We start from the raw sequence: 23,645 nt of genomic DNA, 5'->3' as shown, positions 1-23,645 counted from the left end.
ATCTACATTTGCTAGATCCTTTCTGATATCAAAATTGAACTCTCTCTAATTTAGAATCTCAACCTGTTGACCAGATCTATCTTTTTCCATATTTACTTTGAAACAAATGGCATTGTGGTCACTGGATGCAAAACGTTCTCCTTCACAAACTTCTGACACCTGCCCTGTCTCATTCCCTAATAACAGATCAAGTATTGCACATTCTCTTGTTGGGACTTCAATGTACAGATTAAGGAAACTTTCCTGAACACATTTGACAAACTCTATCCTATCTAGTCCTTTTACAGTATGGGATCCCAGTCAATATGTGGAAAGTTAAAATCAGCTACTATACAGACCGTTTCTTGCAACAGTCTGTTGGGTGGTCTGTAATACAGCACATTAATGTGGTCATACTTTTCTTACTCCTCAGTTCCACCCATGAAACCTCGCTATACAAACTTTCCAGTCTGTCCTGACTTAGCACTGCAGTGACATTTTCCCTGACAAAAAAATAGAGGCAGGAAATATGTTCCAGATGCTGGGAGAGTCCAGTACCAGAGGGCATGGTTTGAGAATAAGGGGTAGGTCATTTAGGACAGAGTTAAGGAAAAACTTCTTCTCCCAGAGAGTTGTGGGGGTCTGGAATGCACTGCCTCGGCCAATTCTCTGGATGCTTTCAAGAAGGAGCTAGATAGGTATCTTATGGATAGGGGAATCAAGGGATATGGGGACAAGGCAGGAACCGGGTATTGATAGTAGATGATCAGCCATGATCTCAAAATGGCGGTGCAGGCTCGAAGGGCTGAATGGTCTACTTCTGCACCTATTGTCTATAAAAGCCACCCCTTACCCTTTAATTCCTTCCTGTCTGTCGTGTCTTAAACAACGGAACCTCTGAATATTGAGGTGCCAGTCCTGCTCCTTCTACAACCGTCTCAGTAATTTCTATATCATAATTCCATGTGTTAAGCTCAGGGCATGGATCATCTACATTTCCTACAATACTTCTTGTGTTGAAATTTACGCAGTTCAGAACATTAATCACACCATGTTCAATCTTTTGATTCCTGACTTTTTCCTGAGGTCTTAACAACATGTCTCCACAACCTCTCCACTATCTGTTCTAGCACTCTGGTTCCCATTCCCCTACAAATCTAGCTTTAATCCTCCCCCACCAGGTAGTAGAAATCCTTTCCACTAGGTCAGGTGCAAATCATCTCTTCTATACGGGTCCCACCTTCTCTAGAAGAGAGCAAAATGACCCAAAAATCTGATGCACTCCCTCCTACACCAACTACTTAACCACATGTTAAAGTGCATGATATTACTAATTCTGGCCTCTCTAGCACTTGGCACTGGTAGAAATCCTGAGATCCCAACAACCCTGGAGGTCCTATCCTTTAACATAGTGTCTAACTCTCTGAACTCACTTTGCAGAACCTTGTCTCTCTTCCTACCTGTCATCGGTACCTACCTGGACCATGACCTCTGGCTGCTCACCCTCCCACTTAAGAATGCTGAAGACTCAGTCTGAGATGCCCCAAAATCTGGCACCTGGGAGGCAACATACCATCCAGGAATCTTGTTCTCGTCCACAGAACCTCCTTTCTGTTCCTCTAACTAATGGATCCATTATCACCACAGATTGTCTCTTCCCTCCCCCTTCCCTTCTGAACCACACAGCCAGATTCAGTGCCAGAGAGTTGAGCACTGTGACTCCCTCTGCTAGTTCACCCCCCTGACAATATCCAAAATGGTATTCCTTTGGCTGAGGGGGTTAGCTACAGGGGTACTCTGCACTGGCTGTTTACTACCTTACCTCTTCCTGACTGTCACCCAGTCTCCAGTGTGCTGCACCTTGGTGTAATTACCTCTCTATATGCCCTGTCTATCACCCCCTCAGCCTCCCAGATGATCCGGAGTTCATCCAGTTCCAATTCCAACTCCTTAACATGGAGTGTTAGAAGCTGCAGCTGGATGCTCTTCTTGCAGGTGAAGTCATCAGGGACCATGCTTTCCCATATCCTGCAAGAGGAGCATCCAACTATCCTGCCTGGCATTCCCACTATTCTAACTGTGCAAATATAAAGGAGGAAATAATAAATAAACTGGAAAAATATCTATAGCTTTTCACTTATTTCATCGCTGAAGCCGAAGAACTAAAGACTCAAAATCCCCGCTCTAACACTATCCACTCCAACAATGGCTGCTCTGCTTACCACTGCCTTATTTTAATTTGTTTTTGCCAATCAATCCTGATAGCTAATTGCTGCAAATCAATGCCTTATATACTTAAATTCTCAAAATTTCTTCAAAGCTGCAACGTACTTTGAGATGAAAACAGGCCACTATGGGAAGTTTCTTCATGGTAAGCTGTTTTGTTGATTCTTGGTAACTATGGCAACCACTGCATTTGATTTTGGCACTGCTTCCAAGATGTTCAGGTCTTGTAAACCTGGGGGCAGAATTAATAAAACAAAAGATTTTGTTTTAAAAATGTGTTCTTTAGTATTGGCAGAATTTACTGTTCACTGATAATTGTGCCTTGAACTTCAAGCTAATTATAATTGGCATCAGAATAATGTAAATCATATCCATTAAGAGTGGAAGTTCCCTATACAGAGGATATTGAGACATGGCTGTTGATCTGAAATCAAGTTGAATGGTATTCTTTCTAGCCTGCTCACAAGTTTTAAACATCTACTAAATTAATTTTCACAACTTACCATGGTGATATTTGAACTCATTTTTCGTGATGCTCTTCACGCACCATAATCAATAGGGCATCATACCAAATTAACATAAACTAAACTCATCCTTAGCCATTGACAAGGCACAAGTCTGCAGCAAGTAGTTATTATAAACTATGCTGATACATAAATAACATGGATGCAATGTTGAACATGCAATGAGAGCAGATAACAGAAGGTACCTTCGTAGACAATCTGTGAGTGTGGTGGTACCGGAGGACATATGGCTTTCTCCATTCACAACATTCCCATCAGAGCCTGGACTTAAGGGCCAGAATGGTGTGGAAGACCCAGGCAGGTCTAAGCTAATATCCCAGAATGGATCTATCGTAGTGGAGACACCACTGAAGTAAAGAGAAATTATGACATGGTGACACGGTACATAGAATAGATAGAACTAGTCCTTTCACACAACTCCAAATTAATTTTCTACCGCAAAGAAGTTACAATGTAGAATTTGACCTGGCTTTTGACTGTCTATCCTCAAAATAAATAAATAATAAAGCTATGCACCCATAACTGAATTTTAATGGCACCTAGGATGTTAACTGTACTTACTGTAGATATAATGAAAATCAGGCCTGCTCTGGCACAGTATTTCACTAAAAAGTGGGAAGCTTTTTTCCAAGTTCATCTTGCTGCATCTTTAAGGGTTATTAAATTAGCCCTTTATTTCTGGATTTATACATTAGTACAACTTAATTGTTTTGTGTTATTGCTGTGATCAACCATTGAAAATTTTGCAGACGACCACAACTAAGAGTTGAGTTCATCAAATCACATCAGGTGGCTAAGTGTACACAGAAGATAGGCTTAGAACTACCTCATATCTGCCACTAATTAACCATTTCAATATCATAAGCTTTGTTTTTGTAAAAATTCTCTCGTCAAATCATGTGTACTAGGCAGCATAAATAGCACTAAGTTCCTGCTTCATCAGTACGCTAAAAATGAATTACTGGGTGATTTAAATTAGTCTATTCTGAAGATAAAAATTCATTTATGTACATCAAAACATACAGTGAAATGCATCATTTGTGTTAATAACCAACACAACTCAAGGAAGGACAAGCTGAGAGCAGCTCTGATGTGTCACCACACACTCTGTATTGCTGCAATGATCAGCAAAACAACACAAGCAGAAACAAAGCAAGCCTCTTTTCTCCCTCCCATCACATACACACACCGCTCCAACCCCAGGACTAGACATCCAACCTCCAGTCTCTGGGCTTCCAACTTCCAGATACACTGAGAGGTCTCTATTGTTGGGCCTCAACTTCTGCACTCTCCAATTTTGGACTTCAACCTCTGATATCAAGCCCAGGACTTGCCGAGCTCAGGACTCACCTCAGGCCTTGAATTCTGGACTCGCGTAGGCCTCTGACCTTGCTACTCACTGACCTGAGAGGTCATTCTGGCCCAGACTTGCAAACGTCAGGCCTCCAATTTTTGGACAGGGGCTTTGACCTCGCTATCTTCTGTCTTCAAACTTGGGTATCGATCCCAGGAGTTGCCGATCATAGGGCTTTGAACTCTGGGCTTGCATGGATCTCCAACCCAGGACTTATCACAACCTTGGCTTATCACAAGCCTCATCCAAGGGATCTATTGGCCTCTCATTGACGACGGGGAACAGCTGGTCTAGGTCTCAGTACCTACCTTCCCAACATCCATCCACAAGAATCACTGGCCTTCTATCGGGTGTGCTCCAACCAGGACTCCAGCTCCTGTCCTGACTTTTCATTTACTGCTCCTTACCCCAACTCCCTTCATCTTTGTACCTAAACTAACCTGTCCCTAAAATCAAATCTATGAACCTAAAATATAACCAAGTCTGAGCTATGACTTGGCACCATCTTGATCCGAACTTAACCAGAATTTATCGAACCATGTTTTGGCTATGTACAGTGAAATATCTTGGAACAGCACAACTCAAAATGGTTTTCCAGATATAACTATCAAATTTTAATGACAATAAAAATGATAAGGCAAACAAAAAATAATGGCGAACTGGGATGTTATGAGAAAACACTAAAGAATGATAGTAAAACCTGGAATTTTTTTTTAAGTCAAGGATAGAAATGCAATTTTGCTCACTTTCTCCAGTTACAACTGAAGTGAATATCACTAGACGCATGCCCCCTTCTCCCACAGATGGCTTAACGTGGTTTCAATTATAATCTACAAGAAAAAAAACTATTCTCTTACTGGCAGACTTGGCAAGTGACATCAGACTGCAGCCCCCCAGTGAAGATTTGGTCAATAATACAGTTACAGTGGTTTGGATTGCTGGCTTTCTTCCCATTATCATCACCTGCAGTAAAATGAAATAAATCCATTGAGAAAACTTTGAGACTTAAAACAGTCAAAATCAACAAAAAAATCTGGTGATAATGATCATTAATAATTTCAAAAAGCATTTACTAACATTGCTTTACAACTGTGCAAGACTAGACAGAAATGTTAAATGCAGGGTTAGATGCAAGCAAACAATAAATCTATAGATAAGATTTTTCAAAATGCTATTTACTTCAGCAAGAGTCTAGAAATTACAAATCTGGCGAAAATCAAAGAGCAGTAATTTCACAGGATAGCATTGTGCAGTGAAACTAGCATTATTGCTTTATAGGTCACATCTTTGCAACCACGGTGGCAGACAGGTGGCCCCAAGAGAAAGCTGGACAAGCTGATGAAGAAAGGTGCCCGCAATTATTTTTATTCAGCATACAAACATTTATCCCTGGCAGGAAGAATGAACAGAAGAGCATTTGGAGAAACACATCAGTCAACACCTATGGTTTAAAAAAAAAAACACACATCTGGAACCTTCTCTAGAAGTATGATTTTTGAAAGACCTTCTTAATGTATCAGTAACCAAATCTACAACAGAGCAGCAGTGGCAGTCTGGAATAATCCTTGGACAAGCGTGACTGTCACTTTGACTGCCAAGGACACCTCTATTAAGATACATGTAGTGTTATACTGAAGTCATTAATCTGTGTTGGCCTTTTAAACAGCAGAAATTTAGGGAAAATGAAGTTAATAAAACACAGCTGTTCTGGAATAAATAGAAACTGATAAGGTTAATTATAGACAAGCTGTCTGTAAAGTGTGTCCACATGGAAATGGGGAGGCATTTTGCACAAAGCGAGAAAACTCCTAATGTATCCAAAACTGCTCATATCCCAGAAGTCGATCTTCACAAAATTTTCACCTTGCCCCAAATTATAGGAATTAATATCTTTCCCAAAGTAATAGGATTTCATCTCCTGGAGAAGCAACTACAGCTTTGATACATTTAATCAGCCAACTGACTGGTAGGTCCTGTTATAGCCTCCTGAACAGTTTCAGGAACAGAGCCAGTGAGGAATGCAGATACACCTGAGATAACTAAAGAATGGCATAGCAGTACCCTGATCAGATGTCGTGAAAAGACCTCAGATGCTGGAATTGGAGCAAAGACCGAGTTAGGGAATTGGAGCAGGAGCTGGATGAACTACGGATCATTCGGGAGGCAGAGGCAGAGATAGATAAGAATTATCGAGAGGTAGTCACACTGAAAAGACAGGAGGTAGGCAAATGGGTGACAGTCAAGAGAGGCAGGGGGAGCAGACAGAGAAAGCAGAGCACCCCTGTGGCCGTTCCCATCAACAATAAGTATACCGTTTTGGATACTGTTGGTGGGGATGACCTACCAGGAACAAGTTGCAGTGGTCCTGTCTCTGGTACTGAGGTTGGACCCTCTACTAGGAAGGGGAGGAGGGAAGAGAAGAGAGTGGTAGTGATAGGGGATTCTATAGTTAGGGGAGCGGATAGGAAATTTTGTGGGGAAGATCGGGAGTCTCGGATGGTATGTTGCCTCCCTGGTGCCGGGGTCTGGGACATCTCAGATCGGGTGCAGGTCATTCTCGAGAGGGAGGGCAAGAACCCAGATGTTGTGGTCCATGTAGGGACCAATGAAATGGGTAGGATGAGTGAGGGGGTCCTGCGTAGTGAGTTCAGGGAGTTAGGTGCAAAGCTGAAGGGCAACAATCTCAGGATTGCTACCTGTGCCACATGCGAGTGAGGCAAGGAACAGAAGGATTATACAGATTAATACATGGCTGAGAGGATGGTGCAGGAGGGAGGGCTTCAGGTTTTTAGATAATTGGGCTTTGTTCCAGGGAAGGTGGGATCTGTTCCGATGGGACGGTTTACACCTGAACTTTAGCGGTACTAACATTCTTGCAGGAAAATTTGCTAGTGCTTCTCGGGGGGGGTTAAACTAAATTTGCAGGGGGCAGGGATCCAGGATGCGAGAGAGGTTAACGAGAGGAAGAATAAAGGACAGGTGGGGACTACACAGTTCCGGAATATTAAGTGTGTAGTAGAGAAAGGTGAGGAGGAACAAGTGATAAGGAGGACACATGTACAGAGGGATGGTCTGACGGAACATGGAGTTAAATGTGCAGAAAGAATAAGTAAATTTATGAAGGACAACAAAATTCAAGGGGCGTATAGCCCGATGGGAGTTCGGGGAGCTGGGTTAAGCACAATAGGCAGCGATTTAAACAGAGAGAGGAGAAATGGGCTAAAAATTCTATATCTGAATGCACGAAGTGTCAGAAATAAGGCGGATGAGCTTGAAGCTCAGGTGCGAATGGGTAACTATGATGTTGTTGGGATAACGGAGACATGGCTGCAGGGAGATCAGACCTGGGAAATGAATGCACAAGGGTATACGTGCTATTGTAGGGACAGAAATGTGGGCAGAGGGGGTGGGGTGGCCCTGTTGGTGAGGAATGAGATTCAGTCCTTTGCAAGGGGGGGACATAGGATCAGGAGAAGTAGAGTCTGTGTGGATAGAACTGAGGAACATTAAGGGCAAAAAGAAAAAAGACCCTAATGGGTGTTGTCTACAGGCCACCAAACAGTAGCATGGATATTGGGTGCAAGTTGAATAGGGAGTTAACATTGGCATGTGGCAAAGGTAATGTTGCAGTAGTTATGGGGGATTTCAACATGCAGGTGAACTGGGAGAATCAGGTTGGTGCTGGACCCCAGGATAGGGAGTTTATAGAGTGCCTACGGGATGCATTCTTGGAACAGCTTGTATGAGAGCCGACCAGGGACAAGGCTATTCTAGATTTAGTGTTGTGTAATGAACAGGATTTGATAAGCGATCTTGAAGTAAAGGAGCCATTAGGAGGTAGTGACCATAATATGATAAGTTTTTATCTGCAATTTGAGAAGGATAAGGGCAGATCGGAGGTGTCAGTGTTGCAGTTGAACAAAGGAGACTATGGAGCCATGAGGGAGGAGCTGGCCAAAGTTAACTGGACAGATATCCTAGCAGAAAAGACAGTGGAACAGCAATGGCAGGTATTCTTGGAAATAATGCACAAGGTGCAAAATCAGTTCATCCCCCGGAGAAGGAAGGATTCAAAGGGGGGAAGGGGCCACAGTGGTTGACAAAGGAAGTCAGAGATTGCATAGCACTAAAAAAAAAGGAAGTATGACAGAGCTAAGGTGAGTGGGAGGACAGATGATTGGGAAATTTTTAAGGAACAACAGAACTTAACTAAAAAGGCAATACGGGGAGAAAAAATGAGGTATGAACGCAAGCTAGCTAGGAATATAAAGGAAGATAGCAAAAGCTTTTTTTTGGTATGTGAAGAGAAAGAAGATAGTTAAGAACAATGTTGGGCCCTTGAAGAATGAATTGGGTGAAATTGTTATGGGAAACAGAAATGGCAGAAGAATTTAATAAGTACTTTAGATCTGTCTTCACTAGGGAAGACACAAGCAATCTCCCAGATGTATGGATGGGCCAAGGACATAGGGTAACAGAGGAAATGAAACAGATTGACATTAGGAAGGAAACGGTGATGAGTAGACTGATGGGACTGAAAGCTGACAAATCCCCAGGTCCAGATGGTCTGCATCCTAGGGTACTAAAGGAGGTGGCTCTGGAAATTGTGGATGCATTGGTAAGCACTTTCCAATGTTCCTTAGATTCAGGATCAGTTCCTGAGGATTGGAGAATGGCTAATGTTATCCCACTTTTTAAGAAAGGAGGGAGAGAGAAAACAGAGAACTATCGTCCTGTCAGCCCAACATCAGTAGTGGGGAAGATGCTAGAGTCCATTATTAAAGATGAAATAGTGGCATATCTAGATAGCAGTGATAGGATTGGGCCGAGCCAGCATGGATTTACCAAGGGCAAATCATGCTTGACTAATCTATTGGAGTTTTTCAAGGATGTAACCAGGAAGTTAGACATGGGAGATCCAGTGGATGTAGTGTACCTTGATTTTCAGAAGGCATTTGATAAGGTCCCACATAGGAGATTGGTGGGTAAAATCAGAGCTCATGGCACTGGGGGGAAGATATTGACATGGATAGAAAACTGGTTGGCAGATAGAAAGCAAAGGGTAGCGGTGAATGGGTGTTTCTTGGAATGGCAGGTGGTGACTAGTGGGGGACCACAGGGCTCGGTATTGGGACCACAGCTGTTTACGATTTACATCAACGATTTAGATGAAGGCATTGAGAATAACATCAGCAAGTTTGCTGATGATACTAAGCTGAGTGGCAGTGTGACATGTGATGAGGATGTTAGGAGAATTCAGGGTGACTTGGATAGGCTGGGTGAGTGGGCAGATACTTGGCAGATGGCATTTAATGTGAATAAGTGTGAGGTTATCCACTTTGGGAGTAAGAACAGGAAGGCAGATTATTATCTGAACGGTGTAGAGTTGGGTAAGGGAGTAATACAAAGAGATCTCGGAGTCCTTGTTCATCAGTCACTGAAGGTGAATGAGCAAGTGCAGCAGGCAGTGAAGAAGGCTAATGGAATGTTGGCCTTTATTACAAAGGGAATTGAGTACAAGAGCAAGGAAATCCCCTTGCATTTGTACAGGACCCTGGTGAGACCACACCTGGAGTATTGTGTACAGTTTTGGTCTCCAGGGTTAAGGAAGGACATCCTGGCTGTAGAGGAAGTGCAGCATAGATTCACAAGGTTAATTCCTGGGATGTCCGGACTATCTTATGCAGAGAGGTTAGAGAGACTGGGCTTGTACGCGCTGGAATTAAGGAGATTGAGAGGGGATCTGATTGAAACATATAAGATTATTAAGGGGTTGGACAAGATAGAGGCAGGAAATATGTTCCAGATGCTGAGAGAGTCCAGTACCAGAGGGCATGGTTTGAGAATAAGGGGTAGGTCATTTAGGACAGAGTTGAGGAAAAACTTCTTCTCCCAGAGAGTTGTGGGGGTCTGGAATGCACTGCCTCGGAAGGCAGTGGAGGCCAATTCTCTGGATGCTTTCAAGAAGGAGCTAGATAGGTATCTTATGGATAGGGGAATCAAGGGATATGGGGACAAGGCAGGAACCGGGTATTGATAGTAGATGATCAGCCATGATCTCAGAATGGCGGTGCAGGCTCAAAGGGCCGAATGGTCTACTTCTGCACCTATTGTCTATTGTCTATAAAAAACAAACTGTTGGAGGAACTTAGTAGGTCAGGCAACATCCTTGGAAGGAAAGAAACAGTTTCTTTTCTCAGATGAAGGATCTCAAACATCAACTGTTGAGGACTCTCTGCAGATCCTGCTTGACGCACCAAGTTCCTCTAGCAGTTTTTTTTTAAAAGCAGTGTTTACTATTGCTGTTTCACAGCTTCAAAGACCCAAGTTCAATCATGGCCTTGAGTACAATCTGTGAGGAGTATGCCCTTGACCAAATTGGTTTCTTCTTGGCCCTCCAGTTTTCTCCCACATGCTAAATGATAAGTTAATTGTTTACTGGAAGTTACTAGGGCGACAGGGCAATTTGGGGGGGGGGGGGGAGGGGTGTAGTATTATTGTAGTTGGATGTCTGATGATCAATATGGATGCACTTAGCCAAGGGTCTCTTTCTGTCCATGAGGATTCAAAAGATATGAATGATCCTGCCACTGTCTTGGAGACCCAGCTCATGGTTTTGATTCTTCTCAAATAAAGACAGTAAATCAAGAGGAAGAGGAAGTTATCAAAAGTAACTGGAAAGAATTAGTATATGCAAGATGTGTATACTTGCAAAGATTTCTATCACCAATGCTGCAGCAGCTACAGAATCTAACAAGGTTGATAGCAAGTCACAGAAAAATGGAATGGTGAACCACACACGGGTTACACTTCTGGAAAATGGTCTGCACTGTAATTTTTCATAACGTGTAGCCTCATCATCAAGAAAAACAAGCTGAAAAAAGGGTGCTGTATGGAGTAAAATACGTTACAAACATCCAGGAGGGTTTTTAAAAATATAAAATAATACATTGATTGCCCAACAAGAGGAAGGGCCTGAGAGATATCAGCTTCTATAATTTGCGGACAAGGTGAAAAATATGCAGAAGATAGATGGGACCTAGTGTTGGGCAATGAGCCTGGCCAGGTGACCTACCTACCAACAGGAAAACAGTTAAGGAACAGTGAACATAACCCCTCAAGTTTTAAGATAGCTATAGAAGTATGGAATTTGTGGGTGAGTATTAAATTAAAGCAGTGCAAATCACAAATGTATCAGGAAGGAATTAGGGAGAATTAATTGGGATCAACTTTTTGGGCAAGTCCACATCTGCCATGTGGACGGTGGTTAAAGACAGTCACGGATAGCAAGGTACAGGAACCTTGGATGTCAAGAGTGGTGATGAGTTTGATTAAGAAAAATGAAGCATACATTCGAAGACCACTTTATTCGGTACCTCCTGCCCGAGGTTTTCTGACGCTGTAACCCATCCACTTCAAGATTCGACATGCTGTGTCAGAAATGCTCTTATGCACACCATTATTGTAATGTGATTATTTGAGTTACTGTCACTGTTCTGTCAGCTTGAACCAGTCTGGACAATCTCCTCTGACCTTTCTCATTAACAAGGCATTTTTGCCCAGCAAACTGCTGCTCAATGGATTTTTTTTTTGTTTTTGCACCATTCTCTGTAAACACGATACTGTTGTGTGTGATAATCCCTAGCGATCAGCAATTTGAGATATTCAAATCACCCGCTATGGCACCAATAATCATTCCATGGTCAAAGTCACTTAGATCACATTTTTCCCCATTCTGAAGTTTGGTCTGGACAACAATTGAACCTGTTGACCATGTCTCCATGCTTTTATGCCTTGAGTTGGTGCCACATGATTGGCTGATTAGATATTTACACTAACAAGCAGGTGTACAATTGTACCTAATAAAGTGGCCACTAAGTGTAGGAAGAAAAGAACCAAAGAGTGAGGATTGCATAAAAGCCAGATAAGAAATTAAGAAGCCAGGATTGGCAAATAGGATTAAATAGGATCCAAGGCACTCTTTACATCAAAAACAAGATAACTTAGGACCACTCAAAGATAAAAGAGGTGGACAATGTGGAAGAGATCGTAAATGAGTACTCTGCGTCAGTATTTACCAAGGAGAAGGATGAGGAGGGTAGAGAGATCAATGTGGAGCAAAATGTACATTTGGAGATAAAGATGGTAGTTTTGAGTCTCTTGAACATTAAGCTGGATAAATCCCCAAGACCTGATGGAATATATACAAGGTTATTGAGAGGCGCAAGAGATGAAATTCCTTGGCCTTGCCCAATATCTTTGTGTCCTCCCTCTGCCCCAGGATTGGGGAGTAGCTAATGTTTCATTATTTTAAAAGTGAAAAAGGGAAAATCCTGGAAACTAGTAAATCTCATATCAGTGGTCAGGAGGTTACTGGAGAAGGTTCTTAGATAGAATTTATGAGCTGTTGGAAAACCTGGCCTAATTAGGGACATGGCTTTGTGCAGGGAAGGTTATGTCTTGAGTTTTTTGAGAGGTGATGAAGGTGATTGTTGAAGGTAGAGCTGTGGAAGTTACCTGCATGAATTTCAGCAAGGCATTTGGCAAGGCCCCTCATGGAAGGCTCATTCAGAAGATTAAGAGGTATAGGATCCACGCTGAAGTGGCCATTTGGACTCAAAAATGCCTTGTCTAAAGAAAGAATAGTGGTTGCTGGGACTTATTCTAGTGGGTGGTCTGCAACTACTGCTGTTCTGCAGGGGTCCATACTTGAACCTCTGCTCTTGTGATATTATATAAAATGACCTGGATAAAAATGTAGATGGGTAGGTTGGTAATTTTGCAGATGTGTTGTGGATAGTATTAAAGACTGCCACAGCAGGATATAGATCAGGTGGATAAATGGCAGATGGAGTTTAACCCAGACAAATGTGAAAAGCTGCACTTTGGCAGATCAAATATAAAGGGACAGGATACTGATAATGGCAAAACTATTTTAGCTGTGATGATGTGCATAGGGATCTTGGGATCAAAGGGCATAGCTCCCTGAAAGTGGCTATACAGATTGATAGGATTGTAAAGAAAGCATATGGCATGCTTGCCTTTATTAGTCAAGAATTAAGTTCAACAGTTGGGAATTTATGTAGCAACTTTATGAAACTCTAGTTAGGCTGCAACTGGAGTATTGCATTCAATTCTGGTTGCTCCATTATAGAATGGATGTGGAAGCTTTGGAGAGGATGCTAAAGATTGACTGGATTAGAGGGTGTGTGCTATGACAACAGGTTGAACAAACTTGGATTGCTTTCTCTGGAGTGGCAGAGACTGAGAAAAGCTATATAAGATTATGAGAGACCTCCATAGTGCTGACAGGCAGTATCTTTTCCCAAGGGTTGAAATGTCTAATATCAGAAAGCATGCATTTAAGGTGAGAGGGGTTAAGTTCAAAGGAGATATGCAGGACAAGTTTGTTGTTTTTTTAAAAATAAACAGATTGGTGGGTGCCTGGAATCTGCTGCCAGGGTTTGTGAAGCAGGCTGATAGGACAGAGGCATTCAAATGGCTCTTAGACAACTGAATATGTAGGAAATTAAACTAGATGGAATGGATTAGTTTAGTTTGGCGGTTAATTACTGATTAGTTATCTCAGCACAGCACGATGGGCCAGAGAGTCTGCTCCTGTGCTGCGTTTAACTTTTTATTCCACAGATTCTGTAAAACCAAACTTTATTCCATATCTCAAATTTTTGGATGGTGATTTACGAATTCTGCAATGACAAATTTCCATTACCCAGATATCTGAAACATTAGTGGCAGCCTGTATATCATTTCTCCTGCCTTGCTAGAAAAAAAAAGGTATTTGGTGCATTTCCCATTTTAAAAAAGCCAAAATTGTCCTCTGTGCTGTTTCTCAGCTAATGCTATTTCAATATAAGGGTATCGACACATACAGGCTTATGGGCTGAATAGGGTTATTGCTGCACTTTAGATTTAGAGATTTGTGATAAGCACAGTCCAGAGAACTGGATAAATAACTGGATAAATATAATTTTTTTTTTGCATGAGATCTGCTAATACATTCACTATGAAACGAATCAGAGCAGTGGCTCAACAGCAACATTAAACATTAAAGAAAAATCTCCAAAGAAAAAATTAGAGCAATTTTAATTGAGAGAAATAGTTGTTTCCCACCCTATTTCAAGGAAGAGGGAGCATACAGCAGGCAAAATAGGAATATGGAACCATCAGCAATGCAGTGCCAGCACAGTTCTCTGGCTTCCCTGTAATAATGAGGCTAAAACTGAATAGCACAGGATTAAATCAAAAATTCAACCTCTTCTTAGTTAGCCACTTCATAACTTTCTTGCAGATATCCAAGATAGATGTGTCATATATCTAAATCTAAATTCAGACTACACTTACAACTGAATATCATATTGTTGGTTTTGGTTTGATAAAGCTATACACCATCAACTTTAAATAGCACAGCTTGCCCTAGTACCAATTCATAGTGCTGCACGATGCTGCTAATGGCCTCTGCAGTCGATGAGAGAACTTGCTGCTGTGGGAAAAATGTTGCCATGAATGAAAATTTGGCTTTTCCCTTTTTAATATGTACGTACCTTTGCAGTGCCTATGTAGGACATCTAGTGCAGCAATCAGAAATTCATGTGCATCCTGCTGTTCGTACCCTGCTAAATGCCGTGCATGCGTCCACACCAAATGCAGTAACCTATATGGAATATGTGGAGATCGATATCCAGAGTAGAACTGTATAAAAGAAAAACAAGAACATAGAAACCCACTTCTCTTTTTCATCTGCAGTTGCCTGATCAAACACTACCTGAATTGGCAATAATATGATCCAACAGATTTTTAAAAAGTTCAGCTGAATCAACTTTTAATTACTTTATGATGAAAGCTACACCAGAGCAAAAGGAGTATTTGATCAAAGATGTGGGGAATTTGACAAAGTTACTAATCTATCATCACTTGTGCAGATGTGCTCAGGAAATACTTATTGACAGGATATATTTTTACAACCTCAATTCAGTCTCCAGAGTTTGTAAAAAGGTAATTTACTTGCCAGACGGTAAACGTGCAAAAAACCGGTCAAATAGGGCGAAGATAGGGGTGTTTTAGGACGTTAGGTTGTTAGGTCAACGTTGGGTCAGTTTGAACGCTGATTTTCTTGAACCCTGATTTAGCTCGACCCCGCTTTTTTTGTGATGACATTTTATGGACCCAAATGATCGCGTTATAATGGGGTTTCACTGTATGGACAGGCAAGTTGCAGAGAAAGGGAATAATAAATGGGAAAAAAGTATGATGGAGTGGAGATTTGGGTTATTCCCCTGAAAATGCCTTCAAATTTGGCTATTTAATAGAGAGAAAAAACATGCTGGATCACTGAGAGGAAGACCATTAACAGATTCTGGAAATGGGAAACAAAAGAAAATGCTGGAAATGCTCAATAAGTCAGGCAGCATCCATGGAGCAAGAAATTAAAAGTGCATCAGAATTGATGCAATTCTGATGCATCAGTCTTGCATCAGAATTGGAAAAGGTGGTTATCTGAAAGTTGAATATCTGGACACTCCTTTGAATATTGGAGTGTCCAGATGGAAGATGTGCTATTCTCCAAGATTGCACTGGGCTTGGGAACTCTGCAAGATGCCAGAGATTAAAATCTGAGAGAGAGTGGGGTAGAGAAATAACCTGGAAGCTCAGGGTAACCCTAGTGGACTGGGGAAAAAATGTATTCTGAAAACTAATGAGTTAATTTGTGCTTGGTTTCTCTGATGCAGTGTAGACACATGGTGAGCACCAAATATGATCCAAAAGATTTTGGGAGAACTGCTAGAGAAATACTCCCTGGAAGATTAGGGTTTGTAGGTGATAGAAAGGAATAAGATAGAAGTACAAGTAACAAGTCATTGCAGTGAAGAGGAGAGTAGTTTATGAACATGAAAGAATGAACTAAAGGTTATGTTGACAAGGGTTGGGACAGATGAAAGAGGCATATTTTATTGAGGATGATCTGTTAATTCAGAAGGTTGGTGGTTGAGAGCCTTGTCAAGTATGGTAAAAATGAAAGGCATAATTAAGAGGGGAAAGATATTAGTTTAGAATGTATTTTCAAACAGTTGCAGTAAGGTATGGAGGCTGCAAGTGGAATGGAATCCTTCCAGGAAGAGATGTAGCCAGCTGTGGAGTCAATGAGATCATTTTGATTTTCAAAGATAGGCATGGCACAGGATTGCAATAGTCTGCATGTTTCCAGGTTGCATATCATCCTGACTTGTGTGTCTGCTCATCATCCTATGTTGTTAATCCTGGAGCTCCCTTTCTTGTAGCACTCTTGAACTGTTGTAATGAAGATAGTTGCAGCATAGTACAGCAAGTACCTTCACCACACCATGTGCCGTAATACTTAAGGTATATGCTTAGAACTAGGATAAGAAGGGACAAGCAATAAATACTGGCCTCAATTAACCTCTAAATCTCATCACATACTAAATTTTAATACATATTAAACTATACAAATCATTTTCTTGCTCCATTCTAAAATTCTTGTTTGATAATATTTCTGATTGAAATGACTGATTTGTGATTTAGTTGAGTTTGCTTACAGTCACTGCTGCATGGCTGTCTGTTGGTAGCAAAAGCCACTGAATTAACTATAGATAACTCCTGCTTTATAAAGATGGTGTCAAATCATACTTTCTGAACAGTCTTCATTAAAATCATCAGTTTTGTGGTTATTCAGGTTTTATAAATTAGGTTTGATCTCTCAAATCCAGCACATTTTTTTCTTTAACTCATCCTTTTCTGTAAAACTAAATATTCTACAGGAAAGTCATCAGGAAGTCTATATGTTCTTGAGAGAGCTGGATGTGAACAGAATACAACACAATGAATGACTGTGAATACAACCAATAACTGTGGCCTACTCAGTAGGTTCTCTTTTGGAGCTTTGCTATTCATCTTTCAAACTTTTGAAATGTCTTCCTGGTTCATACAGAATATGGATTTCTGAGAGTTCAGTCACAGGTTGAACCTCTGAATTAAAGAATTCTGTGAATAAATTGTTGTTACTGTAGAAATTAAAACAAATTAATTTTTAGTAAAGCTTTTTAATACACAAAACAACAAATAAAAATGTTCAAGAATATTAGTAATCATTATTTACAGTTTATTTCTTAAAAAAGTGATCAAGTGTTCCTTGCTTTAACGTAGCATGTCGTTGGCTGCGAGCAAAATCTGGAATGCTTCTGAGTTGGAGGTTTTTATGTGGTCCACCTCCTGGGTCTCCAGCCAATGGAGGTGAGCCTCGAAGTGTTCAATGGCTTCAGACACTTTTGGGGGTGGAGGCTCTTCATTATCATCTTCTCGATCAACTTGTAGCAGAGGCCTGTTTTGAACACAGTTGTACACTTGTTCTTCCACGTAGCCACCTTCTACTAAGAATAGAGTTTTTAGTTCAGCCGGGTATTCGCTGGCGGCGGCACTGTCGGCTGAGCGAATTTCTCCTGACATTAACACTTGAGAAATCCCGTGATGGCATTTAAACCGGTCTAGCCATCCATTGTTAGTTTTGAACTGTGAGGACTCTCCATTGATCTGCTTGTCAAACTTCTCAGCTTGAGCTTTGAGAATAGGACCTGAAATTGGAAGGTCTTCTGAGCGAGCTTGAACAAACCACTCATACAGGGAGTCATCGAGGCTAACATCTTTGGTTGTCTTCAGGCGTTTGGCTTTTAGTCCTGCTTCTTCTTCAACTTTGCAAAGCAACGTGCGTAACTGTTCTTCGTGACATTTCCAGCCCCAAAGTGTTGATTCCGGTATCCCGAGGTCTTGTGCAACTTGATTTCGACTTTTAGTCTTGATCACGTCAAGTGCATAAAACTTAACTATCACAGAAAAAGATTTTCTTTTTCTAACAGTTTGTTTCATTTTGAGCAAAAAAAGGTCCAATGACTCACACAAAATGCTGGTGGAACGCAGCAGGCCAGGAAGCATATGGTGTAGATCCTTCGTCAGGACTAATGGAAAAAAGAGATAGTAAGAGATTTGAAATTGGGAGGGAGAGGGAGAGATCCAAAATGATAGGAGAAGACAGGAGTGGAAGGGATGAAGTCAAGAGCTAAGAAGTTGACTGGTAAAAGGGATACAAGGCTGGAGAGGGGGGAGTATGGATTGACATGGATGGACATGGAATCCAATGACTCATCGCGTTATATCCGAATTTGCGTTAAATCGGGGTTTCACTGTACTTTGTTGTCAACTGTGGTTGACTTTGACAATCTAAGTTTTGGTGGCCATGGTTTGAGGAGGATCTGTAGTATATTATGTTAAGTGAGGTACATCAATTCCATTGGCATGACACTGCTACAATGTATAAGGCAGTGGATAGGGTATCATTCAAATGTGCTATTTTATCACAGATGGTGCTTACCATTTTTTAGCTTGAAACCACAACACCTAGCCAAGAATGGAGTATTGCAACATATGTGCTCTATACACAGCCAAGAGACTTTGACAGTCAAAGGACAAATTGCTTGCTACGGGTTACTTAGCAACATTACTCCTGCAGTCATCACTTAATGAGGCTATCTAATAACTTCTTGTTTAATAACACTCTGCATTAAATTCAATAGCTGATGTCTGGCTAATAAACACTCACCTCCTGAAATAGCCGAGACATCTCACAGACTAGACAGCAATTGGGACTCTGCATTTCACATTTGTGTCGGTCAGAAAGGAAGAAATCACGTAGTAATGGAGTGTGGGTAAGTGCCTGGACAATGCAATTCATGAAGCAGGTGTTCCCTAGGTTTATGAGGCCTCGGAGTCCTGAAACAGAGAATATAGGAGTCAGCTGGATCTGATAGCATTCTTGATCTCCACACAAAAAAAAACACTTAAATTAGTTAACATAATATACAAGGGTTAAAATAAATACAAATTATATAAATGAAATTCATATTTCTTTTGTACATTCTACAGATGACAAAAGTGCACGGCCATGTAACACCAAAGAAATGTATTACCTATGAAAATGCATTTTCTAATTTTAATCATAACACAAAATATTACAGAAAGTAGCACAATTTTTCACTCCTGCAGAAAAGTTTTAAAACATCAATATTTTGGGAAATATCTGCTACCAACTCAAAACAGTTTCGTTTCATCAAGGCTATTCCTTCAGTTCCAGAACATTTATGCATAATAGAAAGTAAAACCAGCACAAATTGGATTCCAAAGGGCCATGGCTCATCAGTACACTTCAGACAGGATGATCTTCAATCATTTACTCAGTCTTCCATTTTCTTCCACTTCCATACTTCTCTACGCTCAATGAGTTCAGAGAAACAGTTATACGTGGATCAGGCTCTAACTTAGTCTCAAATGGGAAGACCTTCTCTGGCAAGTGCTGTAACGCAATCCCAGAATCAAGAGTAACACAGACCCTTTGGCTTAATTTGTCCATCAAGGCACCCATTGTGCTAATCCCATTTACCCACATTTGGCCCATATTCATCTAGACATTTCCTGTCCATGAACCTGTTCAAATGTCTTTTAAACATTGCATTTGTACCTAGCTCTGCCACTTCCTCTGGTAATTCATTCCATATCCATTCTCCGTAGGTAAATCTTAAATCTTTTCCCTTACAAATTAATTTTATGCCTCAAGTTTTAGACTCCCTACCCAAGGAAAAAGACAATGACAGTCCACCTTATCTACACCCTTTGTGATTTTATCAACCTCTATATGGTTACCCCTTACCCTCCTTCACTCTAAAGAGAACAGTCTCAGTCTATCCAATCTCTCCTTATAGCTCAAGGCTTCCAGTACTAGTAACATCCTTATTAATCTTTCTTGCACACTCTCTAGTTTAGTTACATCCTTCCTATAGTAAATCACCAAGTGCAATCTCACTAACAATTTTTCCAACAGTACATTAGTACTTTGGTTGCCAGATATTTACTTTACTAGCCCATCTACTGGAGTTGCCACTTGTTTTGTATTGTAAGCTTTTCTCATTCAGCAATTCAGTTTAGGAAGGATGTGGAAGCATTGGAAAGGATACAGAGGAGATTTACCAGGATGCTGCCTGGTTTAGAGAGTATGGATTATGATCAGAGATTAAGGGAGCTAGGGCTTTACTCTTTGGAGAGGAGGAGGATGAGAGGAGACATGATAGAGGTGTACAAGATATTAAGAGGAATAGACAGAGTGGACAGCCAGCGCCTCTTCCCCAGGGCACCACTGCTCAGTACAAGAGGACATGGCTTTAAGGTAAGGGGAGGGAAGTTCAAGGGGGATATTAAAGGAAGGTTTTTTTACTCAGAGAGTGGTTGGTGCGTGGAATGCACTGCTTGAGTCAGTGGTGGAGGCAGATACACTAGTGAAGTTTAAGAGACTACTAGACAGGTAAATGGAGGAATTTAAGGTGGGGGGTTATATGGGAGGCAGGGTTTGAGGGTCGGCACAACACTGTGGGCCGAAGGGCCTGTAATGTGCTGTACTATTCTATGTTCTAATACACATCATGGTTCTGTCATTCACTATGTCCTGCCCTAGCTTAACGTTCCAAAATGCATCACTTCATATTTATGGCTGTAAAATTTAATCTTCCCTTCTTTTGCCTGCTTTCACAGTTGATCACTGTTCCATTGTACTATTAGACAACATTCTTCATTGTCCATACAAATGTTGGTATCATCTGCAAATTTACTAATTAAACTAATCTGGCAGAGAGATGGGAACAGGAGTGATAGGGTTGAGGCAAAAGCAGTTGGTATACAAGTCAATGCGTTGTATAGTGAAATTATGAAGGACAGCCAGATGATAGAGCAAAATTGCAGCCAGAGGGATGAGTTGAAGTATAATATGGGAGCAAAATTGAAAAGGGTGATGTAATCAGGACTGAAGGTGTTATATTGGAATGCACACAGTATACAGAATAAGGTAGATGATCTTGTAGTGCAGTTAAAAAATTGGATGGTATGACATTGCCACCATGAAAAAAGATCCAAGAATACACATTATTCCAAAAGTACAGTCAGGTAGTGAGAGGGGAATGGAGTGGCTGTGTTGATAAAAGAAATAATCAAATCCTTAGAAAGAGGTGCCAGGATCAAAAGATGTAGAATCTTTGTGGGTAGAGTTTATGGAAAAAACTACAAGGATAAAAAAGATCCTGTTGGGAGTTCTACACAGGCCTCTGAAGAGTAGCCAGGATGTGGGATATAAATTACACCGGAAGATAGAAAAGGCAATGTTATGATAGTCAATATGCACACAGATTGGGAAAATCAGGTTGGTGCCGGATCCCAAGAGAGGAAATTTGTAGAATGCCAACAATATGGGTTTTTAAGATCACCTTGTGATTGAATCCACTAGGGGATCAGCTATTCTGGCTTTGGTGCTGTGTAATGAACCAGATTTCAGTAGGGAGCCGAAGGTAAAGGAACCCTGAGGAGTCAGTAATCATAATATGATAGAATTTACCCTGCAGTTTGAGAGGAAGAAGATAAATTCAAATGTATCACTATTACAGTGGAGTAAAAGGAATTGCAGAGGCATGAGAGAGGAGCTGGTCAAAAATGATTGGAAGATGACACTATCAGGGATGACAGCAGAACAGCAATGGCTGGAGTTTTTGGAGGCAATTTGGAAGCACAGGAAAGCAACATCCCAATGATGAAGTATTCTAAAGGGAGCATGAGGTAACCATGGCTAACAAGAGGAGTCAAAGACAGCAAAAAAGCAGAAGAAAGAGCATAATAGAACAAAAATTTGTGAGACGTTAGAGGATTGGGAAGCTTTTAAAAAAAAGTAACAGAAAGGCAATAAAAAACAATAAAGAGAAAAAAAATGAAATATGAAAGGAAGCTATCCAATAGTTTAAAAGAGGATACCGAAAGCTCCCCCCCCCCAGATATATAAAGAATAAAAGAGAGGTGAGAGTGGATTATTGGACCACTGCAAAATGATGCTGGACAGGTAGAAATGGGGAAGAAAGAAATGGTAGATAAACTTAAGCATTTTGTGTCAGTCTTCACTGGAAAACATTAACTGTATGCCAGAAATTGAAGAGTGTCAGAGGGCAAAGTGGGTCTAGTTGCTTTTACTAAGGACAAGGTACTTGAGAAGCTGAAAGGTTTGAAAATAGATTGGTTACCTGGACCAGATGCCAGATGGACTACATTCCTGGATTCTGAAAGAGGTAACTGAAGAGATTGTGGAATGGTTTCAAAGGACTGGGGCCATCTTCCCCAGCAACAGATTTGGATACTATTGGGGGGGGGGGGGGAGGGAAACAGGGAAAGATGAGTCACAGTTGTGTCTCTGGCACTGAGCATGGCTCTGTGATGGGGGGGGGGATAGGGGTGGGGAGAAGAAGAGGGAAGAAGTGACAGGGTGGTGATAGGGGAACAGGAAAGAGGTGTTGTGGATGAGAACGAGATTCCTGGATGGTATGTTGCCTGCTAGGTGCCAGGGTCCAGGACATCTAAATAGAGTCTTCAGCAGGAGGGTAAGCATTGTCTATGTAGGTACCAATGACCTGAGCAGGCAGAATGAAGAGTTTCTGCAGTGAGTTCAGGGAGTTAGGTGCCAAGTTCAAGGACAGTACCTCCAAAGATGATCTCAGGATTTCTACTTATGAGGACTATTAATATGTGCTATTAACATGTGGGTAGAAGAGTTGGTATAGAAGAGAGGGTGTCAGATTTTTTGGATTATTGGGCTCTCTTCCAGGGAAGGTGCAACCAGTAAAGAAAAGATGGTTTACACCTGAGGGGGTCTAATATTCTAGAGGGAAGGTTTGCTTGTGTTGCACGGTAAGACGGCGGGGTGGGGTATGAGGAGGGGGGGGGAAGAGAAGAACCAGAGTGGCAGAACAGATAGTGGGGAGCTTGTGGAGACAGATGTTGGTAAGATCGCAGACAAAGTCAGGAATCAAAAGGTTGATGCAAATAATGTTCTGAGCTGTGTATATTTCAATACAAGAAGTATCATAAATAAGGCAGATGAACTCAAGGCATGGAATAACACCCGAAATTATAATATTGTAGCCATTAGTGGACTTGGTTGCAGGAGCAAGATTGACAGCTCAATATTCTGGGGTTCCATTGTTTTAGATGTGACAGAGTGGGGTGGGGGGAGATTAGAGAGTGTGTGGTGGAGATGCTAGTCAGTGAAAATATCTCTGCAGTGCTCAGTCAGGACAGACTGGAGAACTTGTCTAATGAGGCTTTATAGATGGAACGGAGGAATAGGAAAGGTATGATCACATTAATGGGGCTATATTCATGACGACTCAACAGTCTGCAGGAATTATAGGAATAAATTTGTACAGAGATCACAGGCTGTTGCAAGAAACAAAGTTATTGTAGAAAGTGATATTAACTTTCCATATTTGACTGGGACCCCCATACTGTAAAATGAGTAGATGCGTTCAAGAAAGTTTCCCTAATCAGTACGTAGAAGTCCCAACGAGAGAGTGTGTGATACTTGATCTGCTATTAGGGAATGAGAAGGGTAGTTGAAAGAAGTTTGTGTAGGGAAGCATTTGCATCTAGTGATCATAATGCCATTAGTTTCAAAGTAA

At 41.2% G+C, this 23,645-nt stretch overlaps 1 protein-coding gene across 5 annotated transcripts in view; it reads right to left on the bottom strand.

Annotated features, from left to right (window-relative positions):
• Nucleotides 1-23,645, bottom strand: part of usp22 (ubiquitin specific peptidase 22) — a 218,655-nt gene that overhangs the window by 16,677 nt on the left and 178,333 nt on the right. For all 5 annotated transcript variants that reach the window (XM_073061028.1, XM_073061027.1, XM_073061030.1 and 2 more), the window contains 5 exons: nt 18,710-18,879; nt 14,646-14,793; nt 4,941-5,046; nt 2,915-3,076; nt 2,311-2,437 (listed from right to left, as the gene is read on the bottom strand). In XM_073061028.1, the coding sequence (XP_072917129.1) occupies nt 2,311-2,437; nt 2,915-3,076; nt 4,941-5,046; nt 14,646-14,793; nt 18,710-18,879 (713 nt within the window). The remainder of the gene's footprint in view (nt 1-2,310; nt 2,438-2,914; nt 3,077-4,940; nt 5,047-14,645; nt 14,794-18,709; nt 18,880-23,645) is intronic.

This window comes from Hemitrygon akajei, chromosome 11 (assembly GCF_048418815.1).
Source record: "Hemitrygon akajei chromosome 11, sHemAka1.3, whole genome shotgun sequence".
Taxonomy (NCBI): Eukaryota; Metazoa; Chordata; class Chondrichthyes; order Myliobatiformes; family Dasyatidae; genus Hemitrygon; species Hemitrygon akajei.
The sequence above is the reverse complement of the archived record's forward strand: the minus strand, read 5'-3'. Positions and strand labels throughout refer to the sequence as shown.